This window comes from Festucalex cinctus, chromosome 11, assembly GCF_051991245.1.
Source record: "Festucalex cinctus isolate MCC-2025b chromosome 11, RoL_Fcin_1.0, whole genome shotgun sequence".
In the NCBI taxonomy this organism is placed as follows: Eukaryota; Metazoa; Chordata; class Actinopteri; order Syngnathiformes; family Syngnathidae; genus Festucalex; species Festucalex cinctus.
The window spans coordinates 21,180,192-21,196,160 of NC_135421.1; the positions used below are offsets into that span (position 1 = coordinate 21,180,192).

The 15,969-nt window shown below is 36.8% G+C and overlaps 1 protein-coding gene across 1 annotated transcript; it reads left to right on the top strand.

Moving 5' to 3' along the window:
- Positions 1 to 1,108: 1,108 nt before the first annotated feature.
- Positions 1,109 to 15,915, top strand: mrasa (muscle RAS oncogene homolog a). The gene is made up of 6 exons (XM_077537479.1): positions 1,109 to 1,257; positions 8,689 to 8,933; positions 9,726 to 9,879; positions 10,350 to 10,449; positions 10,535 to 10,614; positions 10,937 to 15,915. The coding sequence occupies exons 2-6, from the start codon at positions 8,741 to 8,743 to the stop codon at positions 11,034 to 11,036; spliced, it is 627 nt and encodes a 208-aa protein (XP_077393605.1). The 5' UTR covers positions 1,109 to 1,257; positions 8,689 to 8,740; the 3' UTR covers positions 11,037 to 15,915.
- The last annotated feature ends 54 nt before the right edge of the window (positions 15,916 to 15,969 follow it).

Below are 15,969 nucleotides of genomic sequence, written 5' to 3' on the forward strand. Positions count from 1 at the left end.
TTTTTTTTTTTTATTGTTTTACCTAATACACTGGTGTGTAAAAGTATAAATATGGGAGGTCACATATTTAGGCCATACTGTAAACTAGGTTTAGAATTAAAAGACAGAAAACTGTGCATGTCATTCATTGCCATTCTAAAACAGGGGCAACACTCTGCCAATACTCTGCCAATCACTCAGCAGATATCAACACATCAATTTTTTTTTATTTTTTATGCTGTCCAAAAAAAATCCCGTATTTCCAAATTTTGTGCTTTATTGTTTTTATCCAAAACACAAATAATAATTAAAGAAAATGTACAACACTTTAAAATTGGAGTTCTTTTGTATCGGCGATAAATCATTTTAAGGTAGTCACTATTTTAGGGAATAAGATTGGTGTAACAGCTAAATCCTGTTATCTAAATTATTCTTATCATTTTATGTTATGTTATTATATTTAAAAATACTTTCTTGAGTTGAATCATTGTAATGTGCTTAGTGTCAGCATTCTATTAGCATAAATGCCATGCTAATTAGCCCCTCTTACTTTGAGGCCTGTTGCTGAAATGAGAATTTCTAGTAAAACAAAACGATGGCATAAAGTATTTGCCTGAAATGAGCCAATACTCATTTTGAGTAGTCAAGTTTGTGTAATATAAGACATTTGGGGCTGGCAATAAGTTTCTTCTTAGAGTGTCACAAAAATCATTTGGCCCACGATTCGGTGGAATAGCCCTAGAGGTAAACATAAAGAGTAGTGATTTTTGAAACTTGTAGCTTTCCATCCTGTGACAGTGAGTAAAAACGAAGAAAAAAAATCCCCTCTCAAAACCACCACATTCTTTCGTCTCTTCCTTCGACCGTACTATAAAGATTTGAGGATCAGTCCATTTCATCAAAAGAGGGGTTGTATCACAACTTGGTAAGATTTCTACACGTTAGACATAAGAAACGGCATTAGCAGAAAGTAAATAAGCTGCTGTTTGAACCGTTTATTGTTTACAAATGTACAATACAGAATTGTAAAACGATTTGTTAAAACAGTTTTGAGTGTTTGCAAAAACCGTTCACCCCTTTCGGGCTACTCTATTAATAGCATCAGCTGTTGCAATACAAAAATGAGCTACTCGACGTATTGTTCCGCAGATGTGGGAAGCCCAACTGCGGCGCGAGGGCGGCGGCGGCCGTGTGGAGCCAAGACGGGCTAAAAAATTACCATCATGTCGCCTTGAGGGCTTTGATTTTAATTATTGTTCATCAGTGGAACACCAACCGGTAAGTGGCTGTGTTATGGGGGGAAAAGACAGGGGAGGTAGACGTCTGTTTTCGCTGATGGTTCTGGCAACACCTACTGGTTGGTGTTTGTTGCGTCCAATTCCTGTACTATTTGGTGTGTAAACTACCTCTTAAGTGTCTTGGGTTAGTACCAATGATGTACTAATCCTACTAATAACTAATAAATACTAATAACAGTGCTGTTGATAGTTATGGCACGTTTGCGTTTCGCTCCTCGTTTCGAATCAGCACCGTGTGCCATTTGCGGAAATCGCATTTTTGCTGCAAACTTGAGAACGACGAAACCACTTAAATATAATATTCTTGGGCGGCTGCCGTTGGGCTTTTCTACACGGTTGAATAAAGACCCGCACAGCACGGGGTATCGATTCTGTGTGTATAACGTTATGTCATTATTGACATAAGCGGAGAAAATGATTATTATTGCTTATTTTGCCCATCCTACATTTTAAGGAATCCTCTCACCCGCCCCCTCACACATCAACGGTGTTGAGCCGCTGAATAGGCACACAGGCTGGCGAACCTCTGTGCTGAGGGAACACAGAGATTCTTGTTGTGTTTAATCATAGGATGAGATCATACAGAAGCAACAGTCAGCACGCGCACGCGCACACAGACACAGCTCAGGATGATGATGACGATCCTAATGATGGTCAAGATTAAGGTTCATTCACTCTGTAGCATTAATTTTGCCACAGCTGTCTCACAGTCAAGAGTTTCTGGGTTCGAAACTCAGGTCAAGCCTTCCTATGCGGACTTTGCATGTTCTACCTGTGCATGCATGAGGTTTCTCTGTGTAACGTACTTCTTCCCACATTGCCAAAACATGCATGTTAGGTTCGTTGAGGACACTAAAAGGTGTGAATGGATGTACAGGCATGTGATATATAGTACAGAATTATGTTATGATCAATCTTAACTAGAATATTTTTGTCACATTTTGAAACCTCTCTAAAATCAATGGTTCTTCCTGAAATTAACAATTTTAGAAACTCAATTTCATTAGGCAGCACATGTTAGTGGTTAGTAGCCTCACAATCCAATTAACATGAGAGAAGTAACGGAGTAAGAACTAGATATTACTTGAACTTCTTCCTACTCCTTTTGAACATGTATATTATGACAATATTATTTTATACTTGTAATGTGTTTATGTTCAATAAAACAAATCCAGCCAACAGCAGAAAGTCCAATGCTAATTAACCTGCTAATTAGTCTGAAAAGCATTATATGAAGGTACTGGTTAAGTATATATTGGGGCTGGGAATCTTTGACTGCCTCACGATTCGATTCGGTGACGATTTTTTGGTCTACGATTCGATTCAGAGTGGATTTTCGATTCTTGATTCAAACGATTTTCGATTCAAAATTATTTGATTGACAAATGATTTCTGCTTCAATTTACAGATATGCACAACATTGTCATTATCTACTCCAGTCTGCTTTGCAAGACAAAATGACAGAGACATTAGTCTTTTTTTTGTTTTGTTAAACATTTATTTTTATATTATTTTTATATTATAATCATTTATATTCTAATTATATAATTATTATAATTATAATTTATATTATAACATTTTATATTTATTTTTTTATGTTATATATAATTTATTTTTGTATTGTAAGTGCCTTTTTCCACAAAACCAGCATGTGGGCTACAACTGCCTTTTCCCCTTCTTCATTTCTAATTTAAATAAAATCGATTTTTGGATATTAAATATCGATTCGATTAATAAATGAGAATCTCGATTCTTTTATGAATCGATTTTTTGGCACACCCCTACTATATATATTTAAACGGGTAGATTTGAGATTTGTGCGATTTCTGTTTTTTTTCCCCCCTGAATTACTATTCCTGGAATCACTCCTGAAGTGATGTAAATTTCATCATTGTGTGATTAATAAACTAAAGGTTATCTAATCTAAGTCTGAATGATTATCATCAGTTGATGATGATAATAATAATAGTAATAATTAGGGGTGTTAAAAAAAATCGATTCGGCGATATATCGCGATACTACATCGCGCGATTCTCGAATCGATTCAATAAAAAAATTTTTTTTTTTTTTTTTTTTTTTTAAGAGCTCAGAATTGTTCATTCGGTAGTCTTACTGATTCAGCGTCTTATCATCATTGCCTTTTTTTTTTTTTTTTTTTGTGTGTGTGTGTGAATCGATTTTTAATCTTCCATTTTTAATGGAAAAATATTCAACAAAACGTCTGACTTCGGGTTAGGATTCGCACCTTGAGCATGGAAGAATGTTATATGAACGGAACATTAAGCCTTAATATTTTATTTTAATGCTGTTCAAACATGAAACAGATTACAACCTCTATAAGACTGAAATTTCAGATAAATAAATAATACATTTTCATATAAATCTTACACTCTACAAGCTTACTGATTAGTATTTTCTAAATTCGACTTATAAATTCGTATCGGGATTAATCGGTATCGAATCGAATCGTGACCTGTGAATCGTGATACGAATCGAATCGTCAGGTACTAGGCAATTCACACCCCTAGTAATTAGGGGTGTTAAAAAAAAAAATCGATTCGGCGATATATCGCGATACTACATCGCGCAATTCTCGAATCGATTCAATAATAGGCAAAATCGATTTTTATTTTTTTATTTTTTTTTAGGATTCACACCTTAAGCATGGAAGAATGTTATATGAACGGAACATTAAGCCTTAATATTTTATTTTAATGCTGTTCAAACATGAAACAGATTACAACCTCTATAAGACTGAAATTTCAGATAAATAAATAATACATTTTCATATAAATCTTACACTCTACAAGCTTACTGATTAGTATTTTCTAAATTTGAATGAAAAAAAATCGCAACAATCGACTTAGAAATTCGTATCGGGATTAATCGGTATCGAATCGAATCGTGACCTGTGAATCGTGATACGAATCGAATCGTCAGGTACGAGGCAATTCACACCCCTACTAGTAATAATACTATTGATACCTGGTACTGCTGTTCTCCTTACCATCATGGCCAGCATCCACATGCCAAAAAGTAAATAACACCAGAAATCATTGTGCAGGGTTCTCAAACGCAAGTTATGTGGGGGCTCCTGGAGTAAGCGTCTTTCTTCACGGCACATTTAAAAAATAAATAAATAAAATTAAAAAAAATGTGCAAGCAGCACTAACATTGAAATTGGATGTCACGTAGGGGGCCGCAAAATATCATCCTGTGGGCCGTAAATGGCCCCCAGGCTGTGAGTTTGACACCACTGCCATATTGTCTTCATCTCAATCAACTGTTGATCCAGCTTGTGTTTTTCAAGATATATATCCCAACAAACTGCATAACCGAAGAGGTAGCTCCAGCGTTCCATTTTATCTGCATATTTATTTATTATTGGTTGAAAGGTCAAATGAATCGATGGCCATCGCTTTGGTCTGAAAGCAGAACTGGTTGTTAGCAAGAAAGGCTTTGTGATCTGTTTTTTTTCCCCCTCCATATTGTGTACGAAAATGATCCCCAGCAGTATTTTATAAAACATTATTACTGTATACTACAAATTATTTTTCTATGTGACAGGAGAGAGAGTTTGAGCAGGGGGCTTTGGCTCCGAAATTCTCCACCTATTGCTCATACTGAAGTGGAAGGCTTTGGAAAGGAAGGAAACATCTTCCTTCCCTCCATTGTGCAGGCTTGGATAAGATGGCCGGTTGCCAGCTAACAGCTGCTTGCCGGTTACCCGTAAGCTTGCTCACATGCATATGAATCGTTGTGGGCGCATGCCTTTTGAAATGCCAAATTAGAAATCAATTATTTACAGATTGGTAAACCAAACATTTTTTGACAATTTAGTATTTTAGCATCTTACTAAAGGTCTTTTGGTAGTCTCATGCGAAACACGTTACAGAACTTTGAAGAGGCCCGATTCTGATCTGAAGATTTGATTTCATGCATTTACGCTAACACATAATCAAATAGTGCCACGTAAGAGCCAACAATCTGAATCGTGTCACTTGTGATAAGCACAAAGGCGTATTAGTCCAGCAGCATTAAGTCCTTGTGTGCCATTGCCTCACATTTCTTCACACCCTCATCTTGTCCCTTGGCTCGCCTCCCACGTCTCATTCTTTTTGGCGCTCTCGCTCCCACATCGCGGCCCGCTGTTGCGTGAGCGTTCTGCCATAATGGCACGATTGAATGACACATAATGAAGCTTCTCTGTCATTGTGGCAGATTGATTGCGACCATATGGGCCCTCCGGACTGCACATATGCGACCATTTGGGCAGACGACAAGTGTTGACGCGGGCAAGTGTTATACTCTGTACACGAGTGTATTCAGTTGCACACAATAAGGTCAAAACAACAACTACGATGCGGAGAGGGTGAATACTTTTGAAATGCAAAATGAGGAAAGGCACAACGAATGAGTTGGGGGGGGAAATGAAAAAAAGGTTGGCATTAAACGGATACTTGACTTATTGAGGCATTTGCAGCAGCAAAAAGTTAATATTTTCATCAATTTGATAACTTCATTATTTTTCATGTACAATTAATACCTTAAAATACAAATTTTCCTACTTGTTGTCGACTGAAGAAGACATCACCCGTGCTGAGGAAGTGGGTAACGACCAATCATGGCTCAGTTTGCTGACCAAACCCAGAAAACAGGTGAGCCATGATTGGTCGTTGCCTACTTCCTCAGCACAGATGATGTCATCATTAGTCGACAGAAAGTGAAAAAACAATTGTATTTAAAGTGGGGGTGTGAATTGCCTAGTGTCTGACGATTCGATTCGTATCACGATTCATAGGTCACGATTCGATTCGATACCAATTAATCCCGATACGAATTTATAAGTCGATTGTTGTGATTTTTTTTTTTTTTTACTCCAATTTAGAAAACACTATTCAGTAAACTTGTACATATACACTGTAAGATTTGTATGAAAATGTATTTATCTGTCATCAATGTATTATTTATTTATTTATCTGTTTTAGTCTGTTTCATCATGTTTGAACAGCATTGAAATAAAATATTAAGGTTTAATGTTCCATTTCTATAACATTCTTCCATGCTTAAGGTGTGAATCCTAACCCTAAGACGTTTTGTTGAATATTTTTCCATCAAAAATGGATGTTTAAAAATCGATTCGGCTGCCTATTGAATCGATTCGAGAATTGCGAGGTGTAATATCGCGATATATTGCCGAATCGATTTTTTTTTTAACACCCCCAATTTAAAGCTATTAATTGTATTTGGAAAAATAATGAAGTTATTAAATTAATTCTGGATAAAATATTAACTTCACTGCTGAAAATGGCTCACAGAGTCAAGTATTCCTTTTAACCAGAACAGCAGTAACCAAGGTTGCGGACTTGCGGTACAAGCTGCGTTTGTTTGCAACTTTGCATGTGCGTGTTGACTCTGCGTGTTGGGCTTCAAATGTCGGAGGTGTGAACAGAACACTGTAACCGCTTTTGGCTACATCTCTGCGAACATGAAAGTTCTGAGTTGTTTTGTTTCACCTCGTCAAGCCCCGCCTCTTCTATGACAGCCACTCAGCTTTTTCCCTGCTCTCACATTCTGCCCAGTTTTGTTTAGTTTAGTCTTATAAATAGACAAGCTGATCTTGAATGGCCTGTTTTTATTGCGGGGACAGGCCCGGAGACAGACTCACTACATCTTCCAGCTTTAAGTGGATAAAATTTTGGTGAGGATCTTCCCGCTTCCAAGAAAAGGGCTATTTTGGGAGTTAGAAAAAGATGGACTAACACAAGTAAGGCGCAAGATTTGTCAACAGTGTCATTTTACAGTACAAGGAGTTCTTCGGTTTGTGATGAAGTTTTGTTCCTACAATGTAGCCTGAAGTTGTAAGTCTCAACGTGTCGTCTAACCTACAAGAATGCAGAAGTAAAGTCATGTTTATAGTAAATATTTGTGGTACCCGTAAGGTCCACCACAGTCCGTTCCATCAATGCTCTGTCGCAAGTTTGTCAGATGTGAAATTTGACTAAAAAAGGAAAATTAACTCGTCCAAAGTCAAACTGTTGCAAATGCACAAACTCCAAGTTAGAGAAAAAAATATTTGCGTATTAGGGCGAATTTACATGGTTCCAATGACATTCATTGTGTTGGCCTGAGGCCAACTAGAAAAATATTTTGTTGGGTTTTGTAAGGCTGAAACACATTAGGGCATTTCTATTCATTTCGATGAAGAAAGATGAATTAAGATATGAGTATTTTGAGTTATATGTGCGGTCACAGATTAATTCAATCTATCAGGGAAAAAAATATTGTCCAATCGTGTTTATTTTGATTTTCCCCAATCTTTGTGAAGTAACTGGATACTGGAATACTGCAAAAGAAATTTTTGAAAAAATCTATATTTTTAAGCTATGATGTGTCCACTACAGAGGACATTTTTAAAACTTAAATGCTAGGCTCAAATACAGTTAAAATAATTCAAACAATACTTTAATGTGTTCTTTAGAGTCTTATAGAACACATGCTACCAACATTTAAAGCCTAAATTTGTTCAATAAAATGTGTTATACACTTACTTTTCCTCTTCCCGAAAAAGTGACAATTTCTTTTATGATGCAATCAAAGGTGGTAAAGCCCCACCCTTACACATTTGGTATCATTGGAAAGCTCCGAATGTCCTCTATAGAGCACAAAATGAGTTAATTCAATCGTATGCACTGGGTGGGAAATATTCAGGTTTAAAAGTGTATTTGTACGCTTGGCTGCAGCTGGGCTGGATCTCGCTTTGTATTTTGTACCGAGAAACATAATTTTTGTTGAGAAAGGCCATGTATTAGTGATGTCATAATTGCAGTCAACATTTGTATAAAAACAGTTCTAGGCCATAATAATTTAAAAAAAAAAAAGAAAAGAAAAGAAAAGAAGAAGGAAAACATTAAGTTTAGTACCTGAGCATGCCTTGTGTTGAAATTCAATCAAGGACTAAGACAAAGTCGTGGGAAAAGGGAGCAAGTTACTTCATCACACCCTACTGGTGCTCCCTTGAATTCATGGGAGATCCAAGTGGGTTTTGTTGCAGCTTTTGTATATTTAGAAGACTGCACTTAGATTCACGTTTTGGCTCTCAAACAATGGGAAAATGTTTACTCTGTGTAGGCCAGCTTTCATCACAATGGCAGTTATGCAGCCACTATGTTACGAAGGGTGGGGTGGGGGGTTGCATTTACAGTAAAGGCTTTTTGTGGGTTGCCAGTGGGAGTTCTGCTGAGGTTAAAAAGCAACAACCACAGAAAGCACTCTTTGCTAGCTCAGGCAATATCGCTGCTTGTCACTTCACACTTTTAAGATGTCATCTCTGTTGTTGTGGTCACAAAACCGCAAAAAAAAAAAAATCTCAACGAGCCTTCCCAGTAAAGTCATGTGTCTTCCAATACAGACCGGTGCCACACACGAGCCGCCTTCCCACCTCTTATCGTTGAGTGGTAGCCATGGCGACCAGCGCGGTGCCAAGCGACAACCTGCCAACGTACAAGCTGGTGGTGGTGGGAGACGGCGGCGTCGGCAAGAGCGCACTCACCATCCAGTTTTTCCAGAAGATCTTTGTGCCGGACTATGATCCCACCATAGAGGACTCCTACCTTAAGCACACCGAAATCGACGGGCAGTGGGCCATACTGGATGGTGAGTGGGAGTTGGGGGGATACCTTGAAAACAAAGTGGGGAGAACATGCAAAGTACATGGTAAGACCTGAGCCCTGCTGCCCTGCTACATGTATGAATTCTTTAAAAAAACAAACAAACAAAAAACAGCTATTTGTTGTTTTTGTGCTCAGGCCAAAGCTCTATCTGTAAAAGGTGTGCTTTGGTGTCAATAAACTATGTTAAAATAAGGAGAGGAGCTTCTATTAAGACCAAAAAATCCTCAAATGTGTTATAGTTTTAACCCTCCTGTTACTTTGTGGGTCAAAATGACCCACTTTAAAGTTGAACAAAAAATAGCTTTTCGCGATGAAACTTGGCACGAACAGACAATAAGAAATGGTTCATTTCAATGTCCTGGTACAGTATTTGCAAAGTAAACTCAAGTTAATAATGAGATGTGACAATGTTTGTGAGAGTGTTTTTGGAAAATGGAGCATGGCCTGGGTCAAATTGGCCCATTTTACGACTTAAAAAGTTAATGTTTATTGGAATGGTTTTAGAACAGTAAGAATTGCCTGGTTCAAAGTAACCTATTTTAAAGATTAGGAACTAAAAATTAGTAGTTGTTTTTTTTTTTTTTTAATGCAATTCTCTCCATCAGACAATTTTAAAATGGAAAATTTTGGATATTTGCATTGATTATCATCGGTTGATTATTCATTTAACTTGGGTCATATTGATCTCAGAGAAACCAACCTAACGTAAGGGTTATTAAGCCTTAAAATGAATGAGGAAAAAGTCTCACTCTTTTTTTTTTTGTACACCCACCAGTGCTGGACACAGCCGGTCAAGAGGAGTTCAGTGCCATGAGGGAGCAGTACATGAGGACAGGAGACGGCTTCCTCATCGTCTTCTCGGTGACGGACAAGGCCAGCTTTGAACATGTTGACCGCTTTCATCAGCTGATACTACGGGTCAAAGACAGGTTCGACAACGACCACTTTTTTTTTTTTTTATGCTAACCGCTTTTGACATGCTCAACACAAACGTGGGTGTGTGGAGTTATCAGAGGACTTCTTCCTTTTTATTTAAAACTGCACTGCCATTGGACCCAAATGTACTAAAGTCAGTAACGGTGACCAACACTCACCTCTAAAACAGACTTTGACATGGTAGGAAAGAGGAAGTGAAGCCAACCGCCTTACGTATGTTTTCATGAAACTGCACAGTCTGTTAAAAATGTCCAACTTTGATCAAGTTGAATTTTAAAAAAAAAAGTTGCCATTAAGATCCATTAAAATCGGAATAATTTTAATTTGGGTTTCTTTCAACTCTGTCCTATTTTTAAAGTGTCCATAAAAGCCCATATTAATCCTAGCTTAATGCTGGCTATGCTAACATTTATTTAAGAATATTATTCAAGGAACTTTGGGTTATGCTGTTACGTCCTCACAGGGAGGCTTTTCCAATGGTGCTGGTGGCAAATAAGGTGGACTTGGTCCATTTGAGGAAGATCACCACTGAGCAGGGACAAGAGATGGCTGCAAAACATAACGTAAGTCCATACAACAACAGTACGTTAGATTATTTGTTTAAATTAGCATCACACCCATAAGAATCATGCACACATTCTTGTTTAGATAACATACATTGAAACCAGTGCCAAGGATCCTCCAATGAATGTGGACAAGGCCTTCCACGAGCTGGTCCGTGTTATAAGGTAAAAGTTTTCTTTTTCTTATCTTAACACGCTTGTCACTGTTTTCAAGAATTACCTCCACCAAGCACAAGGCCTGTGTCGGTGGTTGTTTTTGTCAGCAGCAGTATGTCAAAACTCGTCTTACCTGATTTGCAAGAATCTCGTCACACGTGTCTTTATATGAGAAGCAGATACGAATACGTCAGGTCAGAATTATCGCATTCGGACGAATCCGCGTTTTTTGTGCAGGATGTGAGGTTGAAGTCGATCGAGGAATTTGTCGGTTTCTGACGCAATGTCACCTGTTTTTTTAATCTTACGTTCAACGTTGCTTTCCTTTCAGACAACAAGTCCCCGAGCGAAACCTGAAGAAGAAGAAGAAGATGAAATGGAGGGCGGAACGATCGACGGGCTCTCACAGGTTCCGCTGCGTCATATTGTGACCTCTTTCCTCCACAATCATTTCCACACAACACGCACACAAATACCTTTGCTTGTCAGGGAACTAACTCCCCAGCAGTCCATGGCTACTGGTGCACAAAAAAAAAAAAAAAAAAAAAAAAAGGAGACAATTGGGAAGGGGGTCTTTGGCCTCCATTTTTCCATGAAGGATTTTGATGTCGCGCCATCAATACTGAAGCGGAAATACTGATGTTTTTATTTTGGTGTCATCTTGACTGTTCTTCAATGTGGCACAAGGAAAACGAAGACGGCCTACAATCACTTGACCATAAAAGGGAAGTTTTGCATTTGGGTTTTAAGGACTACTTTGACAGGCCATCCAGTACGATTCTGGGGACACCATGGACAATTGTGAATGAATCATTAAAAAAATGGTTGTTCTGGGACGTGGCTGAGGGCTGGCGGAAGGACGTGTTGGGATGAGCAGAGAAAATCCATGTAGTGTTTGACCAGTTGAACTTGTAACGTGTCCGATAACATTTAAATATTGTTATTGTAAACGCAAGGTTGCTCAAGTCCATGTGTGGACGCCAAACAAGTCAAAAGGAAATATTTTCTCAGAAGGAAAAGCGACAGGATATCAGTGCAAAGCTTTTACAATGTATCCGGCCGGGCCAAGCAGAGAGAGAAAAGAGAGAGAAAAAAAAGTGTTCAGTTATGAGGAGGGGCAAAATGTCAGTAATGAAATCAAGTAGTAAAATAAGGAAAAAGTTGTTACAAGAATGACCAAACAATTTTGTGCCAAAAGCATCAATAGTTTAAGATATTCATTTGCCCATACGGTTTTTTGTTTTTTTAAAATACATTTTTCCTCACATTATAACTCTTAGTAGTACGAGTTTATATTCAGAAAATTCAATGTCATGGAATTTTGACTTTTCTCCGATAAAGTACCAATCAAAACAATAATGATCTTTATGAAATTTTTCAAGTTGTAATTTGGTCCTCATAATATTGTAATACATAATTTAATTGTCAATTTACTCTCAAAACATTTGTCTGTGTATGACTTTTTGTAAAATAGCTTTTCCCCATATTACGATCTTTCATCTTTATATTTCCCATATACAACTTTATTCTCAATAAATTTCTATTTTTTCCCCCGTCATATTACAAATTCATCTTTGTAAAATTGTGACTTTTTGCCATGATCGTTTTTCTCCTAGTAAAATTAAGCTATTTTGCCCTTAATTTGTTTTCCTTAAAATTGACATTGTTCTTTTAACATCACTTTAATCAGTAATATCATGCATGACAAATGATTTTTTTTTCCCCGCCCATTTGTATGATTCTTTCCCAATAGTGACAACTTTTCACCATATTAAACCTTTCTTAAAATTGTTTTTTTTTTGTTATTGTTTGGTGACTGCATAATGAGATTATAATTTTGTAAAATTGACTTTTTTTTCCCTTATTATTATTATTAGTTTGGTCACAGACAATGTCTGCTTTTTCCTGTAACCGCATGTAATATTACGACTTTCCTTTTTGAATAATTTTTTCACTCAAAAAATTATGCTATTTTCTAATATGACTGTGCGTCATTTTTTGTGTAAAATTACAACTTTTGAATTTTTTTGTTGCCTTTTTAAACTTTTTGTTTAAAATAAGTTTCCATCATCATTCTTTTTAAATGTCATCCTAAAATTCCAAGGTTTTTTTCTAGTAACAATTATGCGCCCCTCTCCCCCCAAATAATACCTTATTTTTGTCAAATTTTGGCTTTTTTTCTCCCCCCATGTACATTTTTAATAGAAAATTCACAATCTACTTTTCTGGCGTTTTATAAAAATGAGTGTGAAAGCAAGTTATGATCTCAACATTGGTAATGGGTGCTTGAAATGCCAAAGAATGTGATCGGACTTTTTTTCTGTTACGTGGGAGCTTAGCAAACCAATGTATTCAGGTTCACGTTGTAATACCAATCACGCTCAGCAAAAGGACACGCGTTAAAATGAGTGCTGGCAGGAGTACGATGGGAGTTTGAAAAGCCAAAACCTCCTTGAGGGCAATATGACGTCAAAATACGACAATTTTTGGCTTAGCAGCGACACATTCAAGGGAAGTTTGAATGGGAATGTACAATTTAATAATCAATGAAATGGCTTGTACTGTTACCGCACCAGAAAAAAAAATTAGGCAACTTGTTGTCTGAATTAATTTTGTCTGTCAAAGGAATACATTTTTGCACTTTTAACGCGATGTCGGACTTTCCTAAAGGCAAATGAAATGGTCCAAGCAGTTTGGAATGTGAATTCCAGAAGAAGAAAAAACAAGCATTAGTATTGTTGCCCTGTGTGTCTGGGTATGCTTGTTGTGTTCATAAGGACTGGAAAAGAGACCAAATGTGTACTCGAGGTATTCAAAGGGAAACAAAAATCAAGTGAATGGCACACAGTCACCTCGGAATAAAAGAAGGCTCTTGATCAACATTGGACATTAAAAGGGACTTGACAAGGATTGAAAAAGGAAGCAAGTCACTCTCAAAAGAATTGTTGCGTCTTGTGGCAACGTTGCATCGTGAAAGTTTGATACCATTTTGTATTATGGATATGAAAATGTTGTGTGTTTTTGTTGTTGTTTTTTTTAAAACAATAATTTATTGATGTACGTTACCTCAGCGTGTCCCAGAACTGGACAAAGTGGGGAGAAAAATCATCCAACTGTTTAGTTTTTTTTTTTGTCTGGTTTTATGGGACTTCAAAGTGGTTTCTTTGCCTTTGAGCTCAATAGCCATGTGAAAATGTTTTACTTGTCAATATATTTTTCACAAGGACATCCAATCAAGGGGTAAATGCAATTTGGATGAAGATCACACTGCTTACAATATTTGTCTGAACTAGCAAATGGTTAGCTTAGCCTTGCAGCAAAGCTAGAAACGTCCATGACTACTGGTGCACACAAAAAAAAAAAAAAAAAAGTATGTGTAGCCACCAAAGTATGTGTATTATGATAAAAATAAATAAATGAAACGTAACTGATAATGCCTGGCTATGCCAGGTTATGTTAGGGTTTCTCGCCCTAATGCTATGCTAAACAACTGCTTCTTGCTCGTTAAGGATCTATTTTTTTTTTACTGCCCTTATGCTAAGCTAATCACGTCTGGCCCTTGTATGCACATTTAAACTGTTTCATGCTCAGCAGCTGTTTTGTCCACAAATGCTATGCTAAGAAACCATATCTGGACCTTTTATAAGCAAATTAACTTTTCTAGTCCTTGTTCTATTATGAAAACCAATGTGCTAAGCACCTGTTTCTGTCCCCTATGTTGAGTGAAGCTAATCCTTATAGTATAGCCATTGCTAAGCTACTTTTTTTTTTTTTAAGCTTTGCTGTTACCCTAATGTTAGGCTAAACTGTTTCTTGCTTTTCTACTATGTTAAGGAACCATTTTATGCCCTTGCTAATATAAGCAAACGTCGTCCAAAATGCTATGCTAAGCAACTGTTTCTGGCCCATGTTAAGTGAAGCTAATCCTTATAGCCAATGCGCTATGTTTCTGTTTGTTTGTTTTAACACTACTGCTACCCTAATGTTACGTTAAACAACTGTTTCTTGCTTTTATACTATGTTGAGGAACTATTTTTATACCCTTGCTAATACAAGCTAATGTTGTTGTCCCCCCCAATGCTATGCTAAGCAACTGTTTCTGGCCCCTATGCTAATGAAGCAATTCTTTCTAGCCATTGTACTATGTTTAAAAAAAAAAAAAAATCTGTCACACTCAAGATAAATACATCTTTTCTTGTTAAAGTATTTTCTGCCCTTTGCTATGCTTATCATAGAAAATACTTCCGTAAATCATTGCTTGCTATTAGCAACAGTTATTTGTATGTTGCTAAGCTAAACAGCAGTTTCTTACTCGGTATTAAGAAACTGTTTCTAGACCTTTTGATGAGCTGTGGTACAGTTTGTAACCCATCTACTATGAAAAAGAGAACTTTTGTTGTCCAAATGCTATGCTAAGCAACTATTTTCTAGTTATTGCTATGCTAAGCAACTGTTTTGCTCAACTAAACTTACCATTCTTGTGCTAATGCAATATTATGAAGCATTTTCTCAGCTGAAGGTTATGCCAACCTACTAACCTCCCACACTTAGGCTGAGCTCAACTTTCTTAGCTGCACACTGCAGACAAATATCTTCATCCATTTTGTCTGAGGATTCCTTTGAGAAGACAATATGGTGCATCTGAAAAGTATTCAGTTTTTTTTTTTGTTCCATGTTTTGTTACAGGCATATAGCCTAAATTGCATACTCAAAATCCAACACACGACACCCTATAATGACAACTTTTTTTTTTCTTTTTTTTTTTTTTTTTACCATTTATTAAAAATAATTTAAAAAAAAATCCACTTTGGAATAAAGCTGGAACAAAATGTGTGAAAATGCTGTATACTTTCTAGATCCACTGTAACAAACTGGGAATTTTATTTTTATTTAATTTTTGAAACACTTTTTGGACCAGTCACTGGTACAAAAAGAATTTTTGTAAAATGAATGTTTGGCCACACCAAATACAAAACGCTGAAGGTGGATAAAGTGTTGTAAAACCATGAATGTTATATGAGCTAAATCTAGCACTTTTTGTTGTCACATATTTTAAAACGTGATAAATAATTTTGACAAATATGAGGTGATGTGGGTGGTTTTGTTTGTTTGTTTTTTTGTCTATGAAAACGGCTTTGTTTTGGAAAGGCTCATCGTAATGTTTTACATTTGGGAGTTGTGGCACTCTGTGGTTGTAAATGTTTTTTTGTTTGTTTAACTTTTGTCTTCGGACTGAGGAGCTAGTCGAGGCGCAAACTGTGCCTTCTTAATCTAGCCTCAGGGGGCCATCACAATAAAAGTATGACTCAACACTTGACTCAATTATTTTGTTTTAACATGTATCAGCTGTTGTCTTTTGGATAT

Excerpts from the sequence above, each read along its gene's own strand:
- mrasa (XM_077537479.1), top strand. The coding sequence starts at position 8,741 with ATGGCGACCAGCGCGGTGCCAAGCGACAACCTGCCAACGTACAAGCTG. Across the intron at positions 10,450-10,534 it reads AGATGGCTGCAAAACATAAC|ATAACATACATTGAAACCAG; the intron begins GTAAGTCCATAC and ends ATTCTTGTTTAG. Across the intron at positions 10,615-10,936 it reads GAGCTGGTCCGTGTTATAAG|ACAACAAGTCCCCGAGCGAA; the intron begins GTAAAAGTTTTC and ends CTTTCCTTTCAG.